The 24112-nt window shown below is 47.4% G+C and overlaps 1 protein-coding gene across 1 annotated transcript; it reads right to left on the bottom strand.

The window, feature by feature from the left end:
* Positions 1 to 874: 874 nt before the first annotated feature.
* On the bottom strand, positions 875 to 20664 carry GABRQ (gamma-aminobutyric acid type A receptor subunit theta). The gene is made up of 9 exons (XM_053581122.1): positions 20283 to 20664; positions 18174 to 18262; positions 13414 to 13481; positions 11586 to 11806; positions 10127 to 10209; positions 9513 to 9650; positions 8816 to 8968; positions 6990 to 7246; positions 875 to 6253 (listed from the first exon to the last, which is right to left on the bottom strand). Exons 1-9 carry the CDS (start codon positions 20429 to 20431, stop codon positions 5477 to 5479), a joined length of 1935 nt encoding a protein of 644 aa, XP_053437097.1. The 5' UTR covers positions 20432 to 20664; the 3' UTR covers positions 875 to 5476.
* Positions 20665 to 24112: the final 3448 nt, after the last annotated feature.

Here is a 24112-nt window from a genome sequence, read left to right as displayed (position 1 = left end):
GGGACCAGAAGTCAATGGGCTAGGATTCCTCTTGCAACTCCAAGGTTTTCATCAATCGATGCTTGGAGATGCATTAATGAATGTGGGTCACAGCAAAGATGCCCTGTCCCTTGGCAGGATGTGTGAATGTGACTCTGCAACATTGCAATACTGAGTATGCCCTCTCCCGACCCACACAAGGCTTTCTTGCTCTCTATTCTGCATATCCACATTGGCAAAGATTTTTAAAACAAGTTTGTTCTTGGGCGGCGCCTGTGGCTCAGTTGGTAGGGTGCCGGCCCCATATACTGAGGGTGGCGGGTTCAAACCCGGCCCCAGCCAAACTGCAACCAAAAAAATAGCCGGGCGTTGTGGCGGGCGCCTGTAGTCCCAGCTACTCGGGAGGCTGAGGCAAGAGAATCGCTTAAGCCCAGGAGTTGGAGGTTGCTGTGAGCTGTGTAAGGCCACGGCACTCTACTGAGGGCCATAAAGTGAGACTCTGTCTCTACAAAAAAAAAAAAAAAAAAAAAGAACAAGTTTGTTTTTAATAAAGATGCCTTTCCCTGCCCCCCCCCCCCCAATAAAATGGAACGAAATGTCTAACTTGTATTTTGGCGCCACAATGGTTGTTCCATTATATTTTTTTTGTTTGTTTCAAATGATTAAGAGTGGCTTGTGCAAGTGTGAGCTAATTTCATCTATGCTGTTGCTAATTCCCCTCCTCATGAAAATCAAGGCTTCCAACGTCCTGGGGTATGAAAAAGTCCATGTGGGAAGCCATGGGAAGGACACACTGAATGATGGAGGCCAGAGGATTCCTGGTCCCGGCGGATGCCCCATGCAACTTTGTAATGCAACAGAGGAAACACAATGACCAGGCCAAGTGCTTGCCATTATACCTATTTATTGTTCTTTTGGCTATTGATAGTATTTTATTTCAGTATCTTTCACAGAAGCATAATTTTATATGTCTTAGTTTTACTTTTTTGAAGTCCAGGCTGGTCAAGGTCTTTTTCATGCAAGAATGTACATCGAATGAGGACAAAGAAGGCACCCAGTCATTTCTTGAGGCTCTGTGGCTTTGTGCCCCCTTTCTGGGTCAGGCCATCCAGGACAACTTCGTTTTGGTCCTCCTTCTCTTTTCTTGGTTTTCAGTCTGGACACAGCATGCTCCTGAAGGCCTGTGTGCATGTGTGATTTTACGCTACTTCGTCTGCTCTCTGAAGAATCTGCTGGCACTGCTGGATGTCAGGCAGGTGGTGCTAGACTCGGCACCTTCAGCTCAGCTGATGACTACTGACCCTGGGGATGCAGTCCGGCAAGGTGGCGGGCGCAAAGTCTCCCGCAAATTCAGTCAATAGGAGTGACCCCGACCAACTGGGGCTACTTCATAAGGTAAGTGTATCAGGGAGCTACGTTAACCCCCTCCCGCCTCCCTCCCCTGAATCCCCAACAGTGATAAAACAGATTTCATATGGGTCACAGGACGTTATACAACAAACATGAACATACTGCACTTTTAGTAGGACAAGTCACGATTTCCTTTGATGTTGGGCTACAGAATAGCTAGAAAGTTACTGCACATCACCACAGCAGGGGACCATGCAGGTAGATAGCTTAGTAAATGCATTCATTAGTTAATAGCTCAATGGGTTAGTTTTTGTATATACAGAATAAAGAAACCTCATTAGGAATAGCTACAGTCTCAGCAAAAATCAGCTCTAGATATGCAAAGACTTTGCAGCCCTGCTATTAACAAGATGACAAGAATTGTAAGAATACATTTGACAAGCTCCATTAAGTCCCAAAAGATCATCCATGACCTGCGCAAAGGCACCCCACAGTGGCAGATGGAATGGGCAAGAACTTGGTAGGAAACATGTTACCCATCCCCACACCAAAACAACACTTTGGAAAGACAAGGGGTGTCCTTCCTGTGGTAGTGGCACGGAAAGGATTCTAGGGGGAAAGTGGATGAGAGGGAAGGTGGGTAGAGGAGGAAAGTTGGGGTCACTCCATCTCAGATGCTGCCCAAGCTCCAAATTACTAAGCACTCTTTGATTGGCTGGGGCTGACAAAGACTCCTGGGCTGTACCCCAGGAACACCCAGCTGGATGCTCTATACTTCCAGAGTTACTTGTGAAGAGAGGGAAGGGAGGGGACAGAGGCAGTCAGCTGCTAGGGAGGGGCTGGGGACATCTGAGGATGAGGCTCAATGACACAGACGACAGACCACATACAGGATTTGACAAGGGGAGATCTGGCAATTTTCAGGCTCAAACAACTAAACCAATGACAAACTCACAAGGTTCAAGTTCTTGAAAAGGTGTCATTGCCAAACCTCCACCTCACCTTGACACTTAACCTACAGAATGCGAGTTGCAGCAGAGTTCAGCTGCTCTTATTGCAGCACATTAGGGCAAGATATTCTTTATAAGGTATAATATGATAGCTGTGTGGATCTAGAGTATTTACAACTGGTCTTTCCACCCTTCCCCTGTACTGTGAAGGCTTCATGTTCATTGGGCCAGATACATCTTAGAACTCTTTTTGTTCCCCCTGCTCCAATCTCCCTTTATGACTGCAACCCAAATCAACTGCTTGCCCCTTCAGGGCTCAAAGTCCTTCCAGGGTCCTTAGAGACCCCAATCCAAGTCTATCAACCATCTAGCCATGTTTGGAGCACCAGATGTGAGGCTACTGCTCCCCCCTCAACCTGGATCTCTCTGTGAGGTGTCCAAAAATAAAGAGGCAATCTTAGTCTGGTGGCAACTTTCTTGCTTTCAATTGTCCTATAAGATTTCTGTGCGTGTATGTGAGCATGTGAATATGTGTGGCCATATGTGAGTGTCTGCACACATGGGTGACAGTGTGGGTCCATTTGGGTGTGTTTAAGTGTGAAAAGCTATATGCTTGTGTAGAAGGGAGGAAGAGACAGGCTAGGCCCACTGAAGCAGGCAGTCCCTGGGGCACCTTTGCACTTCCCTCTCTCCCTTCTATCACTTTCCCTGGAAGGGTGCAAGTGGAGACTTCAGGACTTCAAGTCTAAGGTGGAACATGTGAGGCCCGTTGCTGGAGTCCAGCAGCCAATAACCATCACAGGATGGGCTACTAAAATGCTTCCTATCCCCTAGTGGGTTAACACCACAGTCCATGGGGGCTGCTTTACATCACCTGCCTGCGGCTGCCACTAGCTGCCACACATGTGTCAGTCTTATAAGGCAATTGGAATAAAGACCATATACAACTCCCTGTCCAGTTCACTGGCCCTCTCACCCCATTGTTTATACTATACTTCTGTTCTTAATGCATCTTTCAGGCTCCTCCTGCACCCCCCGCCTGTTACTCCCAAACATGTTCTCTCAGGACAAAGCAAAATGTTCGCTCTGTCTGTACTTGCAGCTGATCCTAAGGACCAAGCAATTCCTACCTGAAGGCACTAAATTACCACTCCTTTGGGCTACATTCACTTCCTCTGGATCTTCTCTCCAGAAGACAGCACAGATGAGTGGAGGGAGGGAACCAGGAGATGCTACTCCCTGGAACAGGGAATTGGAAAGGAACAGTTAACCAGCCAAGCCAAAGGGCCACCTCCAGAATCCCCTGTGGGAACAGGCCAAGGGAATTCTGGTGCTTCTGGAAGGGTCACCAACAGAGAATACATATGCTGTATATTTCCTTTCATACTCATTCAAATGAGGTACACACAGCTGCGCAGCCATGTATTTACACTCAGCATACACCACGCGTATACATACAAGCACACACATGTACACACATCCACGCATTGTTGCAGATACATTCCTACACATAGCAATAGATTTACACAGAGAGGCACAGTACCACACAGCTTATCAAATGGTTGTATGTGCATAGACCTACCTGGATGCACATGAACACACCCAGGCATACAAGGAAACACAAACATAGACGTATACCTAACAGGTAGGTGGGTAGAGGGGTGAGGGGTGAGGGGCTGCAAGAGAGGCTTTAGAAGGAAAAGGTAGGGTACAAGTGGAGTGCTCAGTGAAGCTTACTCCCTTATGGCCTCCATCAATGAGCTGGAGCTGCTTGGCAAGTTGGAGTGTAGGCCAGTCTTACTTATGCAAGAGGCCCTGCTGGGCAGGCAGTGCCCATGTTCTCCATCTGCTCATTGGCTGGTCACCAGCTAGTTTCTGCAGAGACACCCGCTGTGGATTGGGGTTAGGGGCCTGATAGAGAGGCAGACTCTGCCCGAGCACTCCCTTTTGTAAAGGGGAGAGAAGGAAGGGAAATACTTTGGTTGAGAGTTAGGATAAGGAGAAGGAGGAGCAAGTGAGGTGGTTTTACCACTCACTCACTGCATGTCCTCAAACGTGGTACTAAGGTCCACTTGTTTTCTTTGCAACACTGGGAACAATGTGCTTTGCCTTTCCTGGCTCACAGGGCTCCTGTGAGGATCCAATAACGTGGTAGGTCAGGGAGCTTGTTCGCACTTACTATGTCCTAGACAAATAGAAAGGACTAGTATATAAATTTACAAGAGATGTTCATCTGCTAGTCTAGGTCAGATGGTGAAATCACAAGTCCGAACTTCCCTAACCCTAGTGTTTATAAACCAAGTGCTTACACTGGGATTACCAATCAAATCAGCAGCTGATAGCAAGCTGTCTCCTGACTTAAATGTATGATGAATTAAGCCCTTAGTGTGAAGCACTTTGAAACAGAAATACAGGCAAGAGAAATTCCAGTTCCTCCAAAGAGGCCAGCTCAACAGTATCATTTCCAACCTGACATTGCCCCCTGCCCACTGCAAGCTCCTGTTGGGTGGGTGCTTTGTCACTTACCCTGACATCGTATTCTGTAGTCTCACCCACCCATCTTCTCCTCCCAAACTGCATGCTCTAAATACGGCAAAAATAGTGGGGAAAAGGCACTTACAAATGATCCCTAAGTTTCCTATGGCCAATTCCCTGTACTTCCAAGTTATGGCTAGCTCTTCTTTTGTGCATCCCAGCCCAACCCAGCTTGACTAAGCCCTTAGCAGAGGGTGAGCAAGGTCCATAAACCCTAGAAGGAAAAAAAGAAGAAAAAAGTCATGAAAAAGAAATGGTGACACATTGGGGGACAGAAAAGACCCCAGAAATGTTTGTGAGCAAGGCTTAGATCATTCCCATCCCCCAGCCTGGTTCCCGTCTGTCCTCTAAACCTTTCCAGGGGCTTTTCCATGTTTGCTAGTGTGAGAAGTCTTTGAAAAGGCTAGTGCCTTCTAGCAGGAAAGGAAATCAATGTGCTATTTACCTCCGACTTCTCATCAACTCCTTCTCTTCCAGCCAGAAGGCATTCTTTCTAATCACCCCCACCCCGTGTTTATAAAGAGAAGTGTTGAACTGATTAGAATGACCAAAACCCACAAAATAAAATGAACGAAGGAAAGAGGGCAACAAAGGAAAACAAAACCAAAAGAAACTGTAAAGGAACACAGCATGGTGACCCTGCTGCTCTGGGTGTCCGAGGACTAATAGATATGGTATACCCAGTAAGCAAGGTTGAACAGCCCAAAGGCAAGAGGGAAGAGGAATCGGGACCACTTGTCAACCCTAGGGACGTAGTCGGGGTTAAAGACACTGAAGAAAAACACTTCAGTGAAGGCACACCCAGGGCTCGGGGGAGGACTATCCTCAGACTCTGAGCTACTATCCTTCTCTTGGCCACCAGCCATGAGCTCATCATCATCCAGGCTCCAGATACTATCAGTGTCACGTCTGAGATTCTCCTCAAGGCCAAGGCAGCTGCTCTCAATATTGACATCATCAGGTAAGCTATGGATGTCATCAAGGTCACGGTTTGCTTCTTGCACACACCCCTGGCCACGGTGAAGCATGGGCCTCCCACCAGGGCCTTGGCCATGGCCGTGGCTCTCATCCGAGCTCAAGCTTTCATCAGAGTCATCGGAGTCCTCGGAATCTTCTGTCTCAGCATCCCTATGGACCTCAGCACGGTTGCGGATCTCGGTAGGAATAATACTGTCATCATCCCAGAAACCATGAAATTGAACACCATGGCTGAGCTGGGCCTGCTCTGAGGTGGAAGGGAGATCACCCAGGCTTTCTCCAGTGGCCAGCTGGGACTGGTCTGAGAGAGAAGGGAGTGGGCTGAGGCTTTCCGAGGTGGCCAGCTGGGCCTGCTCGGAGGTGGATGTCAAAGAACCGAGGCTTTCCGGGCTTGCCAAGGGGGCCTGCGCTGGGGTGATGGGAAGAGAGCTGACTCCATCTTCCACGTTAATCAGGCCATCCTTTGAGAGATAATGGATAGGCTCATCAGTGTCACATGGCCTAGATGGCTATGCATGGGGGGGAGGGAGGAGGGAAGGGGCTTTCCTCATCAGCTCTTGCAATGTTACTATTGATCTCTTTGACAGAGCCATCTCCTCTTGGGGTCTCTGGTGTTCAGGGGGCTGAGGAACAGGACCAAGAGGCTATTAGCATGCAAGGGAAGGCTATGGCAGCTGCCAAGCCAATGTCTCCCTGGAAGCAGCTGCTCCCTCAGGAGCACTGTGTGGTAGATGGAGTCCTGTTTAGGCGGGCAGGGCTGGGCTCTCTGTGAAGGAGGGACATTGTTGGATAAATAACATACTGTCAAAGCCTCAGCATTGCCTTGGGAGTCTGAAGTGCCAAAGAAGGAGGGGTAGGCAGGCCAGCCTCTCCAGTGTCTGTCTTCCTTTCAGCCTCCCTGTGCCCATCTTCCCTTCCAGCTTCATTGCCTGCCCTGGAAGCATGCAAAGTGGACCAACTTTGGTCCAAAGGTCTGGAGAAATTTAGCCTTGCTATTTACTTGGCTTGTGACCTTGGACAATGATTGTCTGTAAAGGAGTGATGATAAATAGTCCCACTTCCTTGTTACTTGTGCATGTGGATGTGTGCTCTGTGTGTGAGGATTAAAGGAACTAAGAAATGCGAAAGGGTCAAAAGCGCTAAGCCAGGGCTTGAGAGGTGCTCAGGGAAGGCTGATTGTCAGTCAAAAAGTCAAACCTGCACGTTTCCCACCACCACTTCCTGGTACCGGTAGCGGGCAATGACTCTTCGTGGCCTCCTTCGTCGTCTACGATGGCGCCGAGGTCCTCGGCTGAAGAAAAGATAGTTGATGTAGACGTACTCCAGCAGGGACAGGAACACGAAGAATAAGCACACGAGGATATAGATGTCAATGGCCTTGACATAGGAGATGTGAGGGAGTTTATCCCGCAGATGTGAGTCAATGGTGGTCAGGATGAGCATCGAAGTTAGGCCTACAAATAGCACAGATAGGCTTAGTCTCCTCTGGTGGCCGACCTTCTCAGCCAGCTATTGTGCCCCCAGTCATCTCTGGGGGGGTACTCTCAGCCAAGGCCTTCGGCTTTCTTTGTTCTTTCCCCCCATCTTTAAACTCAAGCCTATGCTTAATGGTTCAATGACATCCCATTGTTCTTAGGGTCAAGTTCCAAACCCCCAGCCATAGCTTCACAGAGACTTTTATCTTCAGCCCCACCTTGCCCTATGATGTCCCCTTACCCTTTTGTCTTCCTTTAGTCACTGGGAATATTTGTGAACCTTAAAATATTACACAAATACAAAGGTTTATTTTATTTTATTTTTTTAATACAAAGGTTTAGTTTAGAATGATCTCCTAAAAAAGGAAGGTAAGGAGTTAGCCCTAAAGATGGCGAAAGTGAAACCAGACCTGGATCTGGGGCACAACTGCCTTCTGTTGGATGAGGTCAGACAAAGCAGAGTGTCGATCTGTTAGGCCAGTGGTTCTCAACCTTCCTAATGCTGTGACCCTTTAACATAGTTCCTCATATTTTGGTGACCCCCAACCATAAAATTATTATTATTTTCGTTGCTACTTCAGGTGTTGCTACTTCATAACTGAAATATGTGTTTTCTGATGGTCTCAGGTGACCCCTGTGAAAGTGTTGTTCGACCCCCAAAGGGGTCACGACCCACAGATTGAGAACCGCTGCCTTAGGCTCCTTCTCGGTACTGCTCAAAAATCTTTCATGACCCCTCATGCCTTAGACATGAACTTCAAGGTCTTCCCAAGTCTCCCTAAGCTATCTTTCTGCTGCTGTCCTCACCTTCTCTGCTCTTGCCCCAGAACTGTGATTCAGCTTTCTGTTCAGGCCCTATGTCTTGAATACATCTATTTCCTCTAGGGAAAAGGCCAAGGCTGGTATCTCTACCTGCTGCAAATCTTCAAAACCCACTTTGAACAATATTTTTTTGGTAGTTTTAGCTGCCAATGCCTGAGTCACTTCTTCCTCTGGACTCTGACAGCTTCTGTCTCTGGAAGCCCTCTGCTGTCTGGCAAAGTGTTTTCATACCTCGCTGAAGTCATTATTTATTGTATTGTATTTCTGATCTAGATCTGTGACTTGTCCGTTTACTTATGGATTCAACAAATAATGAATTCTGGTACTTTGGGCACAACATACTGTCGCGCCCACGGCATATAGCCGTACAGCACCTAGTAAAATTCACAGCTACATACTTCACCCGTAGTGTGTCAGACTGTCATTTCTTCGCCGATCTCTCGATCTTCCTCGTTCCTTCTCCCTGCATTCCCTCGGACTGAAGGCCACCGACCGGGCGGTCCGCGGCAACATACCAAGATTCCAATCTTACTGTTTTCTTCACTCTTCTCTCCCATGTCAGCCTCTTTACTGGGGACTGGCTGAGCACCTACACAGATGCCTTCTGGAAAGCCCTGTATCCTGGCCTGTGCAGTCACACACTGCTCCAGATACTGCTTCCCTCCTCTCAACTTTGGTCTGAGGAAAATGACCTACATTCCTCCCTGGGATAGAGACAGGACCTACCAATTGTCACCCTGGCTGCAGAAGAATCATAGTTCATCCAAAACGAAATCCAGGAGAGAATAGTGGTGAGGACAGTAGGCCAATAGACCTGCACCAGGTAGCTGTTGACATCCCTCTGGACCTGGAACTTGAGAATCAGGCGCATGTAGGAACCTGGCAAGGAGACATACTGATGTCAGGGTAGCAGGGCTAAGGGGATTTGCAGGGTAGAGAGGTACAGGATGGAGAAGTAGGTGACTGATGGGCAGTTTAGCCTCTAACACTCTGTCCATAGGCATCCAGCCTAGGCAGGCCAGTGACAATGGCACATCTCAGCAGGCCCATGTGTCACGGTGAGTTAACTCTCTCCCCATTGCTTTCTCCCTGGCTCCATGTTAGCTGACATTTTTGAATGGGAAAGAGGAGAGATGGTTCCAAGCTGTACACAGATAGGGGATGAGAGGCTGGCCCTGAGAGAAGCATGGATCTTTTATAAGTGCAAAGTGTTATAAACATGGCCAAGATCCTTCACATCCATTCCTTGCTTGCAGGGGGAGCCATTGGGGCTTTCTTAAGGGGGCCTGGAAGGTGTGCAGAACCAGTGGGAAAAGGGAAAGGAGGTATCAGGGAGTGTAGGGATCAAAGGCAGAGGCCCCCAGGAGTTTATGGTAGTACAAAGGGGACAAGAGATAGGCAGGAAGGAAGTGGCCAGACCCACCTGTGTAGAAATACACCTCCTTGCTAGTAATTGTCCTCCCTAGGAAAGTAAACTGAGGGATATGCAGCTCCTCAGTCATGTGGATGGCACTGTCATTGTCCTCCCATGATAACAGGATATCTTCAACAGTGTAGCCATCTGGGAAGGGAGGGAAACAGAAAGTTAGTTTCAGAAAAAGGACATAGCCAGATTCCCCACCATAGTGGTCTGTGAAAACCAAAGGATGGTGGGAACTTGCTGCTTTGGAGGCTCCTTTGTGGTTTGCTGAGTCTAAACATGGGGGAAAAAGAACTCTCACTTTGGCTTTTCTTAGCCAGGCAGGAAAGCACAGTAAAGACATGCAATGAACAATTTCTCAGCAGGAGGTGATGCTTCCCAAGAGGCCACCCTAAAGGCCATCTGCTCCCAGATGCCATATATATACCTCTGTCAGTCAATCACCTGTCATCAGGTGTCTACCATCTATCTTTCCTTCTACCATCTATTGAAGGGAGACAGAATGAGGAGGAAGAGAGAGGAGAAATGTGTTGTTCCTCTTCCTGTCATTTCTGCCTTTAGTTTCCTGGTTTCCACAGCCCCAGGTAGGGAAGAAGGGGCCATGGGGACATACGTACAGCTCTCCACCTCCAGCTTGCAGGTCTGCTTATCCAGAGGGAATTTACGCAGATCCAGGGAACAAGCTGCTGTGGCAGTGAGTCTGCAAAGGAAAACAAAATGGAAGGGAAAAGTGAGCCCGGCCCAGACTAGCAGCATTCCTGAGAGAACTGCAGGACTGGGGAGGGAAGAGTGACCCCAAGGAGCAACCCACGTGTAGGGAGGACACAGGGAATGTGCATGTGACAAAGACACCAAAAGACCGGGCAGGACTTAACAAGGAATAATGTATGGCACGTCAGAAAAATGCAGGGTGCCAGAATGGGGAAGGCCCTTGAGGAAACAGAATGCAGAGACTAGAAGGGACTCGTGCTTTCTAAAGGGGGAGCAGGGCTGCTGAGAGAACACTCGGGGCTACAGGGAAGCGGCCGAGGCTCCAGATCCGATGTGGAGTGCAGCTGTGCAGTGCATGTGTACAGATGACAGCCTTGACCCTTGCCCCAGAATCACCTCCGCCCATATCTGTGCTACATGCCTGAGGTGTGGGCCAATGTGGGTACTGGGGACTAACAAAACACCAGTGGGAGACTGACATCTCTGTGATGCCATGGAAACGTGGGCAGGGGCTTGAAGGTACTGTGTGGTGCAACCAGCGGGAGAATCTGAGGAGGGGTCTAGGAAGCCCTGGAGAGGTGGGAAAAGTGATAAATGGGAGAGTGGATAATGACAAAAAAGCTCTCTGCAGCCTCAGCTGGGAGGCTCTGTCTTACCTCTTACTGTGTCCTTCCCGTCTCCTAACCCTACCCTAGTCATTTTGTGCAATTGCCATTTTGTGCACTGGATTTGGTGTGTGTGCGTGTTCATGTCCCTGTGTTTCTCTCCTTGCTACAAATCCTCTATGTGGCATGAATCAGCTGACACCCCCTTTCTACAGCACAAGAGTGACCAGTGACCTGTTCCCAGCAAGCTTTGTTATTCTCTGACTAGAGCTTTGGTCCATGGGAAAGGGGATAGAGAAAGACAGAGATGGAGTGAGAGTGCCCCAAGATAAAGAGAAACCCAGAGATCAGACCTGGAAAAACTGGGTGAGTGAACTGAATGGCAGAGACCGTGCCCTTCCTTCATTGCATGGGTCTAAGCACTTGTCTATTTCCCTCCCAATGTCTGCAGTGCTCAGGTGGAGAGAGAGGTCTTTCAGAGGGCATTTGAGTTAGGGGTTGAAGGGAAGGTGGGCAAGATTTCAACTCATGGAAAGAGGAAAAGGTCACCTTACACAGAAGGAACAGCAGAAACCAAGATGTGGAGAAAGCACAGCCACTATTGTTTGTGGGAAACTGAAAGTTCTACTTTGGCTACTGGGTAGGATGGGCAAGGGGGACAACACAAGACAGGTTTGCATGGCCCTCAGCATGTTCGTGGGATACTGGGTAGGAAGAAGGAAGCCTGGTGGGACATCCCCAAGCTGCTAGGGTGACTTACCGGATGCCATACCGCACCGTTCCATCTGGGTGAAGCTGAAACACACGGTTTTCCACAGTCACATCATGCATAAAAGCATCCTTGCTATTCAGAAAGTAGCAGTCAGGGACCCACAGCTTCTCATGCATCCGATAGTCCAGGGTCAGGTTCAGGTCAGTCTCATAGTATGCTAAGCGTGAATCTTTCCAGGTCTGATGAAAAAACATGGTGATTGTATAGTCCTGGGAAGAGAAAGATAAATCCCAGTTGTAAGTTTGCTTGTTCCAGCTCTGTCCCCATTGTGCATGTGTGTGTGTGCACATCTGTGTATGCAAATGTACTGAAATATATAATAGCTAGAGATGACAGCATGAAACATATGGATGGTTAAGGAAAGAATAATCAAATGGCCCTCATGGAATTAAAGTCCAGGTTAAGAAGCAGAGCATTACAAATAACTTTCAAACCCCAATGTGTCCCTTCCAGAACACATGTCCCATACCCCCCAGCAATAACCATTATCCTAGATTTAATGATGAATAATTTTCTTGCTTTTTGTTAGAGTTTTATTGTCTATGTATTCCTAGAAAAATATTGCTTAGTTAGACCTTTCTGTAAGAATTTTATCCCAATAGAATCATACTGCATGTATTCATAATTTACTTCTTTCATGCAACATTATATTTGTGAAATTCATTCCAGTTGACACATGTAATTATAATTTGTTCCTTTGCATTCCTGGGTAATAGATGAATATACTATGTGTATCACTGGGTGAATGCACCATACATACCCAAACCACAGTGAAATAAAAATGAAGTGGAAGGAAGTTACAGTTTCCACCCCTGCCAAGACCCAAGGGTCGAGAGTGGCTGAGGGTTCCAATGCTTCCCACTGACCTGCATTGATTGGCATTGTTTGACTTCAGATTTTTGCCAATCTGGTGAGTATATGATGGGTTCTAATTGTGGTTTTACTTTGCATTACTAACAGGGCCAAGCACCTTTTCATACGTTTCATATGTTTACCTGCTAGTTTTCTTCACTAAGTGAAATTCCTCTTCACATTTCTGAACATTTTTCTATCAGTTTTTAAAATGCTCTTCTTATTAATTCTCAGAAATTATTTATATTTTGAGTATTAGTCCTTTGTATTGTAAATATCTCAGTCTATTCTGACTTATCCTTTTACACTTATCATAGTAGTTTTGTTTTGCAAAATAAAAGTTGCAGAAATTTTGGCTAAACAGAATTTTCATGTAGTTGAAGTTACCAGTATTTATCTTTATGGTATATGTTTTCTGTGTCTTTTATCCTTTTTTTTTTTTGAGACAGAGTCTTATGCTGTTGCCCTGGGCAGAGTGCTGTGGCATCATAACCCACAGCAACCTCCAACTCTTGGGCTCAAGTGATCCTCTTGCCTCATTTTTTTTTTTTCTATTTTTAGTAGAGACAGGGTCTTGCTTTTGTTCGGGCTGGTCTCAAACTTGTAAGCTCAAGCAATCCAACTGCTTCGGCTTCCCAGAGTGCTGGGATTACAGGTTTGAGCCACTGTGCCTGGCCTTCTGTGTCTTTTAAAAGAAATCCTTACCTACTACAAGAAACAGACAGAGTCCTATATCATATTTGAAAAGCTTCCTAACCTTTCACTTTAAGTCTGAGGTTTTGGATATGGTACGATGTAGGGCTTCAACTAACATTTTTTGTTCTAGGCGGCTGTAGTTTCCAAAATCTACCTTGTTCCTCAATGTAAGTTCTGAACAGGTCAGAATAGCTGAAATTGGCTTATGGCCCTGCTTCGTGTTCCATGGCTCCTGTCCCCAGCTCCATGCTGGAACTGACACACTTACCATATCAATTTCTGATATCTGTTCAATGTGGGAGACATAGATGGATATTCTTACAGGCACAGGGGCACCTACAACACAGGAAGACAGTATTATGTGAAGGGTAGGGTAAGGGTTAAGAGCATAGATTCAGGAGACAGACTGCCTGGCTGTGAACCCACTTTGACACTTGTTAGCTGAGTAACCTTAAGTAAGTCACCTAACCTCTCTGAGCCTTAGTTTCCTCATGGGTAAGATGGGGATAATGATAGCACTGACCTCATAGTCAGTGCAGGTCAAGCACTTAGAGCAAGGCTGGACCCACGATATGCTGAAAGGAGGGGGTCAAGAAATAAGGGGATGGAATGCTCTTTTTCTAAATATGTTCTGAGAAAAACTGACAAGAAATGAACCCAACAAAAGCCAAGGTTTGTGGTTGTGTCATTGTGTGAGCTGTGTGAATGTATGTGAGCATGCCCATGTGTCAATGAATTTGTTTTCATGTGCAGGTGACTGCGTTAGTAACATTTCTGTGTGCAAGTGAACATGTTTGTGTACTTGAGTGTATTGTGTGTGAGCACATGGATTTTTGTAGGTGTGTTGTGTGGGAGCAAATGTATGTTTATGTGCAACAAGGGAGTGACCATGAATGTTTGTGAGCTTGTCTGTATGTGTGAATGTGTAAACATGCGCATATGAATTCATGTGAACGAGTGTCTGAGTGTGTTCTTGTGGAAGTGTGAGTAAATATGTGAATGTATGTGAGTGTATTTGTGGGTCAGTGAATGGATGAGCATGTTTCCGGGTACACGAATGTGTGTACATGTATTTGAATGTATGTGTATGGGAGTGAATATGTGTGTGAGCCTATTTGTGTGTTAGTGTATCTGTGAGCACGTCTGAGTGAATATGTGGGCATGTTCATGTATGTGAACGTGAGTATATTTGTGTATTGTCTGATGTGAAAATGGTGTGAGCACTTGCGTGTGTTAAGTGTGAATATGTTAGCCTGCTAGGATTTGTGAGAATGTTCGTGAGTGAATGCAAAAGCTTATTAATGTGCTTGCTTGCATCAACATGTCAGTGGATCTGAGTACATGTGAGCATGCTCATGCGTGAGTGAAGGTGTGGTGTGGACACGTATGTGAGGATAATGTGTGTCTTCCTGAGTGAGTGAACTTATGAGTGCTTTTGGGTGTGTGAGCATGTTCACATATGCATGTGGATGTGGGAGCATATTTGTGTGTATGTGTGTTAATGTGAGTAAATTTGAGTGTGTTCATGTGAGCATGCTTGTGTGTGTGTGTGTGCTAAAATGTGAGAGTAAATTTGTGAATACATTTGGATATGTGAGTTCGTGTGTGGCTGTGTGACTATGTGTTGGGTATGTTATTGTGTGACTCATAATTTTATGTGTGTTTGTAGGTGTATGTTAACCATGAGTCAATTTGAGTGTGTGTGCATGTTCATGTGTGTGTACATTTGTGCATGTGTGTTATGTGAATGAGTTTATACTTTTTTTTTGTACGCGAGCAGCGTGGGTGTGAGTGAACTGTACTCATGTTCATGTGAAAATGCTCGCTGTGTGTAGGGCTGCTAATGTGACTGTAAGTGCACGTGAGACCATGCTTGTCGGAGTGCATCTTTGTGCACGTGTGAGAGCGTATGTGAATGTACAAGTGTGAATGAGTGCATTAGTGTGTTTTTACTTCCTGGCTTTTTGTCAGGCCCAGGTGTTAGTGCTGTTCACTGGCAGGACTCAGATATGACCATGGATGCGAAAGCATGTAGTCAACTGTCAGGCACTGAGGACAAATACATTTTATCGTTCCCTCATCGGCTCAAGCCAGTCTATACCCAGTCCCACAGGAAAGCCATCATGTCTGTGTATGACATCACAGTGCTGCTAGGGAAACACTTATGATGCTTGCAATTCAGCTTGCTGGTTTCACTGAAGGCTGACTGCCCAGAAGCTGAGCTGCAAAGAGGGAAATGTAATTCTAAGCCCAATGCTACACAAAGCAAAGCACTAGTGGGAATAAGCGTGTGAGTGGCAGCTGAGAAGTAAACGTGCAGCTGTGTTAGGGCACAGCCCAGACTCCAGCGTTCAGGGCTATTGTGAACAAGCCCCAGAAAGTGCTATGTGATGCTAGGGGTTCTGAGAAACACAGTTCTTGATGACGGCCTTTCAGGACCCCCACGTCTTTAGAGGACAGAAGCTGTGTTAGGCAGGCAACAAGCTCCAGAGGGGTCAGGCAGCCAGCCTCCCCTTCCAGTGTTGGACTTCTTGTCTAGACTACTCACACCACTCAGACAATCCCACCTCTCATGGTGGGATAGATGCTGGGGACCCTAAAGGGCAGGCCAGAAATCTGTCCATGGGTTCCAAGTGGCAACAGAAATGCAGTTCACATTTTCTCACCAAGTCATGAGACCTGGCACAGGAATGCAGCCCAGAGGAAGGGGACATTCTTCTAATTTATCCACCTAAGGGGACACCTTACATACTAACAGTATGATGAGAATTTAGTAAGGTATCCCATAGCCCTAAAAGAATAATAGAGAGGAATGAGAAACTTCCTGACAAGGACTCTAAATGCCATCTCTGGGCTGATGGCCTTAGCCTTATATCTATCTCATCACTGTCCCCTGATGGACTCAGGAAGATAGGAAAAATGGTGGTGATAATCACATCCTTCTCTCCTGGAACCTTCGTTGCCCCAACTCCTCCTCTTCCCCAGCATCCATCATAGAGCTGGAGAAAGAGCCAGATGGATGGACGAAGGTAGGTGAGAATGTCGACCATTCCTTCACGCCACAATATTGGGGAGCTGACATCATGCCAGGGGCTGGGCTAAGTGAAGACCACTTTGCAACACTGGAGAGTCCCAGTTTTCTTGGCAGAAGGAAGTGACTTTATAAAGTTTCTTCCTTTTCTCACTGTAGTCCACCTCCTGTTGAACTGGACCACTGTTAAGTGACACCTTGTGGGGGGGCGTGTGTTGGGGGGAGTTAAGCCCTGGAATTCGACTCTAGCTCAGATACAGGGGTCTGTATAGCTGACTTCTGGGATCTCTAAACCCTGAATGCCCTGGTCTAGCTGTCTCCTCAACTAGTTTCCCTACCCCACCACCATGTAACAGCCCCAGATAAAGAGCTTGCAGTGCCCCCTTCTGTTCAAATGCCAAAAGGCCCTGAGCTGCCCTTGACCTCCCACCTTCATGTATTGTTTGGCCAGATCAACACAGGGATCCATGTTTTATTGTACACTCCTAGTCTGCATGCCCACAAACCTCAGCATGACCCTCCGCAGAGATTGATTCTTGCCCCTGCCACCCAGCCCTGGATGCCTGCAGATATGGCACCCTTGCCCTGAAACAGTGTGGAGAATGTGCTTGGTGTACTCAAATAGTTGTTGGTCAGCCAGAACGAGGCCAGGAGAAAATGAAGTAGCTACTGGTGCTTGGTGCGACTGATTAAAAAGCTGATGCCATGCAAGGGTCTGCTGGCTGTCTTCTAACACCTGGAGCCCTCTATACTCCCTAGGGGACCCACCCAGAAAAGGCACTGCCCTTGCAGGGAGACAGCCAGCTTCCCCTCACACATTCACCTTAAATCCATTCCCGAGGGAGGGGGGGAGGAGAGTGACCCAGCAAAGGGGAAACACTAGTCAAGGGCCCCACCTCCAAAGCTTCATCAAGCATAACCCAGCTTTTCCAGGTGGCTCCCTACCACCCCAGCCAAATCCTCCCAGCTGTATGCTCTCCCAGTGGAGGGGAGTGTATTCAGAGACACATATTCATATGCAGAATGTGACCATTGGCATTCATTAATACTTTAGAGGGGGTATCTACTTTGATCCCCCAAGAAGTTGGGTCTTTACTTTAGCTTAGTCCCTCCATTCTCCTTAAGCTTCCTTTGGGCTGGAATGTGACTAACCAGCTTTACTGCCCCTTTTATTCTGTCTGTCCTCAGTGAGGTTTTCTGGATGTCCCCAGGGCCAGAGAATGCTGCTTCTGTGGTGTGGGGCCTAAATAGTTTATAGTCCAGGCTAGTTGTCCTTTCCTAGGGGGAGGTTAAGCAGAAATCTAGGGAGAAACTGACATGTGTATGGACTTCTTGCAGGTTTGGGTGTCAGTTTCCTTGTTATTTATAATCTCTGTGCTAGAGGTCTGAGTGCTAAGCTGAGGAGTTTAGATTTTATTTGGCAGTTAGATAAAACCATGAAAAGTTCTGGAAGTGCTCAGACTGGATTTATAAAGACCACACTGAGGGCAGTGAGCTACATGGAGAGGGGAAGGAAGAGCCAAGGTGGAACTGCTGGGTGGGTTAAGTGTACTGAGCAGAGAAGACCAAGTCCTCAGTAGGGAACTGGACCCTCAGTTGTGAACTGGGGACTGGGGTGAGTGCCCAAAGCATGTGTCTTCCACAAAGAAGGGACAGAAAACTCTAGCCTGAGGGGCACAGTGTGCTACACTCTGCTCAACCACTGCCTGTGCTCCTTTTCCAGTCATGCATTGGAAAGAGGTACTGAGGGAATGGGGGTCTCAAGCATATGAAGGCAGAGAAGTAGGAGAAATCCCAGGGAAACAGAATACCAGGAGGCTGGGAGGCTGGGAGTGCCCCCTTGCAGGTCTCTGCAGGATCAGGAAGGAGGGACCTACAGAGGCAGGGGTGTAGAGCTGGAGAGTGCCACTGGTGGCTTTACAGGGTAGGGCTGGCTTGCTGTGTCTCAGCTCTATTCTACCTGACACGAAGACCTCCCGTATCTGGTTATGGCTTACCTCCAAAATTCGGTCTCAGACGGACATCATAACTCGACAGTACCCTGTCCAGAATCTTTTGAACCACAGCTTCATTTGCACAATTTTTGCTGAAACAGAGAAGTCATCAGTAAATTCTGGTCGACTTGTGGTTGACTTGTCAGTGGCCACCTTGCAAGGGCTTTCCTTTCTCCAGCACATATGCAGACATGTCCAGTCATACCTGTACCACACTCTCCCTGCTCCCCTCCCTCCCCAGGGTGAGTCAGCCAGAAGCGCAGCAGTGACGCAGACTCCTTTCCCCTCTCCCCCTCCCAGTTTTTATCCAGAGGGTGGGGCACAAAGGCTGACTCTGTTACCAGGCAGGACTTGGCGGAAGGGAGGAGGCAGTAGAAGAGGAGATGGGAAAGAATGGGCAGGAAGGAGCCTTCAAAAATGCATTATCTCAACCCCTAAAGAGTCCCATCTTGCAATCAGCCTGGATGCTGCTTTCTAGGTTGGTGGGGGGGATCTTCTTTCTAGGGGCACCTCATTACCCCAGGAAAAGTCAACATCCATTCTCAGTGCCCTCCTGAGCTAAGCCAATGTTCTCTAGCTCCTTTATCCTACCAGGGCTAGGGCTGGACATTTTCTTGCCATGTTTATATCAACCTTGTTTTTGTACACCTGTTTTTAAGACTTGGCATATGGCATATGATGCAGAGAGAGCCTTGCTCACCTAGCAGAGATTTATGACCCTCATCTAACCAAACCATTTCAGATTCTTGGGGCTTAGAGCTAGCCTCGAAAATACATCCATTTTGGGAGCAGGCATCTTTCTTGCTAAGCATGTGCTTCCTGCCTGGAAGTGTCTTAGGTGAGCACATGTAAGTGGACCCAGCTCAGCTCTGCAGAGAGCTGGCCTTCCCAGAGATCTCTTCTCATCCTGCTCACCTACACCTTCAACAGGGCTCCGTCCCCTAAAAGGGCTTGTGAAAGAGAACAGGCCCTGGTATCACTGTGACTCTTCCAATTGAATCTTTGACGCATTGCCCAGGGAACATCAGAACATCAGCCCCTGCAAATCTGTGTGTGTGTGTGTGTGTGTGTGTGTGTGTGCATGCGCCTGCGCACTCCTGTGCTCGCATGTGTGTTCACTGACGCAGTCTGGTATGTTGAGTTGAGGGCACTGCAGGGCTGTCTGCTGGAACCATGCCCAGCTACCCCCCCCTTTCTGAATACATGTTCAGTTCTGGTTTGCTATTTAAAAATTATTAAAAATGATTCCCCACCATCTTTAATAAAAAATGCCATTTTGCGACATTCCAAAGTGTGCACATGAATTATTCCTGAATTAAAATAATGCATTCCCGCCTGTTTCTGGCCACACATTCCCCATGTGCCAACACTCAAGATCTCTGACTACCACAAATAAACATTTTTTGTGTGATCTACACGTAAAGGCTGACCGTTTAACATTTTTTAAGATACTCACAGACCCAAACAAACTTGAAATCAAACACAGAGAAAAAAACCCCCCTGAATCTTCAATTATTTTCACAGGAATAAGTACAAAAGCGCACCCATCCCAGGCTACACGGTTTATGGTTATACAGCCACCGATCGCACTCTGGGCTTAGATGAGGTTGAGTTAATAATTTCTGTCTGCCGCATCGGAAAGGTCCTTCACTCCTTAAAACATACATGTATGCACACTAGCGAGCGCGCCTCAGTGAACGTACTTAAATGCAGACTCAAACAGGTGTCCTCCTGTCTATGTTTTGTGAATTGCTCATCACCTTGTCCCCCTCCCCCATCTCACAGGTGCAAAAGGGCTATACCGGGGAAAGCTGCCTGGACCCTTAGTCCCTGGGGATGGATGGGCATACCCGGGGTGAGGGCACCCTCCTGTGCTGTGGTTTGGGCAAGGATTTGGGCGCAGCCAGGCGCCGAAGTAACAGGTGGGCTGAAACTAGGGCTCCATCTCAACTGGCCGCCCCCACTCCTCCTCCCCTCCTCCCAGGAGCCAGCGCCCGAGCTCAACGAGGCGGGGTCCGAGTCCCCCTCCCCCAGCCTGCTCTGTCCAAGAGGTCAGAGGCTCTCTGCCCTCTCCAATTCCGCCTCGTGCCCAACCTGGGGGTGCCTGCTTACCAGTTGAAGAGGTTCCGAACAACGTCGGGCACGGCGGAGGGGAACTCGAAGTGGAATTTCGGGAGGGGAGTGGGGTAGTTTCCCTCCGCGAGCCAGGTCCTGATGAGCAGCAGGAGCACGGCGGCCCGCAGCATGCCTCGGATGCCCATGGCCGCGGCGCTCTGGGGGCCGGAGGGCACGGGAGACGCCGCCGCGGTAAGGGGCAGGAGTGGGGTGGGGAGTGGGTCTGCGTGGGGAGAGGGGAGCGGGATCGCTGGCTTTTCCGCAAAGAGTCTCCTCTAAAGAGAAAGAAGCGAGGGCCCGGGGAGCAGGGATCGCGGGCATCGGAGACGAGCAGCTGCCCCCCGGACGCGCCGAGCCCCCGCGAGGTGCGCTCCGTCTGCGGCCGCTCCAGGCTGTGACCGGGCTCCTAGCGGCGCGCGCGGCTAGCTCCGCCTACTCCGACGGCAGCACCGGCTCAGCCAATCAGGCGGGTGCCAACAGCTGCACAAAAAGGCGCGCGCTCCTGCCTCCGCCCGCAGCCCGCGCGCCGCCCGGGCCCCCGCCCCTTCAGGCCTCTGCAGTCCTCCCCAGGCCAGCTCCAGACACGGGTGCGGGCGGGGCAGGGCCCGGGGAGAAGGAGGAGGGCTAGTTCCTGGAAAGCTGGGCGGAGGTCCGAGACCAAGGGAGCTCGGTCGGGGGCCTCTTGTCGGCAAAATGAAAAATGTGATTTCTCTTGGAAGAGCCAGTGTCCAAGAGTTTGTATTTTGTGGTGAAGGGAGTGTGGTATCTGACTGCTGTGGCTGAATCTGCATTCCGAAAGACCTAAGCACTTCAGGACGATCAGGAGGTGCCCAACTGCTGCTCATTCCCAGACCCTCTAGCTTGCTGTAACACTGCGTGCCTCACCTCTGGGAGGGGTAAAGGAGAGTCACCAACGGGTTTTGTGACCGGGCTCTGGCCACAGCAGTCTTGCTTCTCCTTCAGGATGGAAATTGGGCTCCAGGAACCCAAGAGTTGCTTGAAAATTTAAATTTCTCAAAGCGCTCTGTGCCCCAAGTTTGAGTTCCCAGGAAGAACTTCAGGGTTCGCCGGTTGAGATGTCCCTAAGATGCGACACTGTCCCAATACTCAGGGGATACAGAGTTGAAGTGAGGGTCTAGGGCTGACACCATGGAAGCGGAATGGAAGACAAAGGTCACTGAGATGTTCACGGGAGTTAGCCCCTGGAGACCAGGTCGTGTCAGTGCTCCTGGGTTCTGGTCCCATCATATGGAAAAGCCTGACATTTTGACTAGAGGGCTCTTATTCTATTGCCCAGATCACTTCCCCTATGAACCAGAAGGGATCTTAGATGATATGAAATGCCTCCACCCAAACTGCTCTGTCCTTTCCCATCCCATAACAAAGCAAGTTCAGAAGGAGGCTTCACCAGAGTCCATGGGCCAGATAGGGAATCAACAAATAGGGCTCAGTCATGTTCACCAGCAGTGCACCTCCTAAATCATACAATTGAGAAGAGTTGCAATCAACATGGATTTCAAGCTCACTCTTGGTTAACTAGAACAGTCAAGCAGAAACACATGATCCTTTCCATTTTCCCTCCATATCTGGTGAAATGAGTTGGAATTACTTGGGCCCAGAAAAGCTTCACTTGCCTGGTGATGCATGGCTGAAGGTTTAACTATTTACTCTCCCCTTTTTGAAGCCATTTTAGAATCAAACTTATAAAACAATATGTCTCATAGTTCCCTGCCTTTTGTTAAGTAGCAGAGCACCCTCACACCTTTCTTTTACTTCTCTTTCCCTTGCCATTGCAGCAAGAAAAAAGGGATGGGACCTATATGTCACTGACTATCTCAAACAAGAGCAAACCAACCCCTGCAGCAATTAGTCATGCCCTCATCATCTCTGGTCACCCAAATGTCCTTGTACATACAATCCTTGCTTACCCGAAATATTATAATAGGGCCATTCCAGGTCATTTTGAACAACCATCTGGATTGTAATAAAGAGAAACTGAGGGCCAGAGAAGGAAAAGGATTGGCTGTAGATCACATAGTAGCAGAAGCCAAAACTAGAAACCCTATTTGCCTGTTACCAGAACAGTTTGTTTTCAGTTAAGTCGGCTTTGACTGTAAGTTCACGCAACCACCAGCAGGTGGGAGTAGATTCGTTTGGATCCAAGATATTTCCAGCAGGAGAACTTAATTCCTCAGGCATTTGTTTTTTCCCTCATTTGTCAGGGAAACCGAGCCTGAAGCCTGGAGTTTGGTTTCTAGGTATCCTCGTGACGATGGAGATTGCCAAAATGATGATGTTGATGATAAATTCACTTCCAGAACTTATCCCCAGAGGGATCTCCCTTATTTCTGCTCTCCTTAGAGGTAATGCTTTGTTGAAAATTCTAACTCATGAAACAAAAATAGCCCAAAATGCAACAAGAAATACAAAAATTCCACCATAATTTATGCTTTTTTGAGCGTTTGTGTAGTTAATTTATTAGAATATTAGAATATTCATAAATATCGAGATTGAATAAGTTTAAACCTGAATATGGGTTAGGGGAGAAGAGTACTAACCTGGAAATTGACCCAGCTTTGCCCCTTGACAGAGAGTGTTCCTGTTTGGTTGGAGGGTAAAGCAAGTTTCGAAGTAAGACAAGAGGTGAAAGAGGGAAGAGGTAAGAGATTAGGAAGAACCAGACCTAGTGAGTGTCACGCACTCCGCACACAGTAAATACTTGTCTAAGGAATAAATTAAGTAAGAAAAGAATTTGGGACCTAATTTTTCAATCTGGGGAATTATATTTTATTTTAGAGGCAACAGTGAGCTTTTTTTCTTTTCTTTTTTTAGTAACCAATTAATACAATAAATAATTTAATGAATGTACTGATTAACATAGTTGTAAAGCAATTTCTGTTGCATTGGAAGGTTTTCGTATGGCTTTGGAGATTGCCACCAACTTCAAGTGGACCGGTTTTCATCGTGTTCTATGGCAGCGGTTTCAGAATTGCTCAGTTTGTTGAAATGAAGAGGTTGTATGTGTGAAAAGGTTGAATGTGTGAATAGTATCCAAAAAGTGTATTTCCTTATTAGAAACCAGAATGTTGTCATTTTAAACGGGAATCTCTCCGTTTTTACTGATTTCTTTTGCATTCTTTTTTATGTCATTTTCTATTGTCACACTTGTAAATTTTGAGTCCTCAGCTAGTTTCTCAGTAGTTTTTCAGTTTACTTTGAGCAATTGGTAAACAAAATTTCATGTGCGATATGGGTGCTTCTATCCCGTCTTAGCTCCCCTCTCAGCTTACCAGTTGGCCAGCATTTTTAGGATTAGTATCGAATGTACTTATTCTTTTTCCTCAGTACTTTTGCGATTAACGTTCATCATATTTGAGGCCCTTATCATACTGTCCATTATGGTAATCTCTTTTTTTTTTAAGGTTTCTTTTTTTTTTATTGTTGGGGATTCATTGAGGGTACAATAAGCCAGGATACACTGATTGCAATTGTTAGGTAAAGTCCCTCTTGCAATCATGTCTTGCCCCCATAAAGTGTGACACACACTAAGGCCCCACCCCCCTTCCTCTGTCCCTCTTTCTGCTTCCCCCCATAACCTTAATTGTCATTAATTGTCCTCATATCAAAATTGAGTACATAAGATTCACGCTTCTCCATTCTTGTGATGCTTTACTAAGAATAATGTCTTCCACTTCCATCCAATTTAATACGAAGGATGTAAAGTCTCCATTTTTTTTTTTTTTTTTATTGTTGGGGATTCATTGAGGGTACAATAAGCCAGTTACACTGATTGCAATTGTTAGGTAAAGTCCCTCTTGCAATCATGT

This window comes from Nycticebus coucang, chromosome X (assembly GCF_027406575.1).
Source record: "Nycticebus coucang isolate mNycCou1 chromosome X, mNycCou1.pri, whole genome shotgun sequence".
In the NCBI taxonomy this organism is placed as follows: domain Eukaryota; kingdom Metazoa; phylum Chordata; class Mammalia; order Primates; family Lorisidae; genus Nycticebus; species Nycticebus coucang.
The sequence above is the reverse complement of the archived record's forward strand: the minus strand, read 5'-3'. Positions and strand labels throughout refer to the sequence as shown.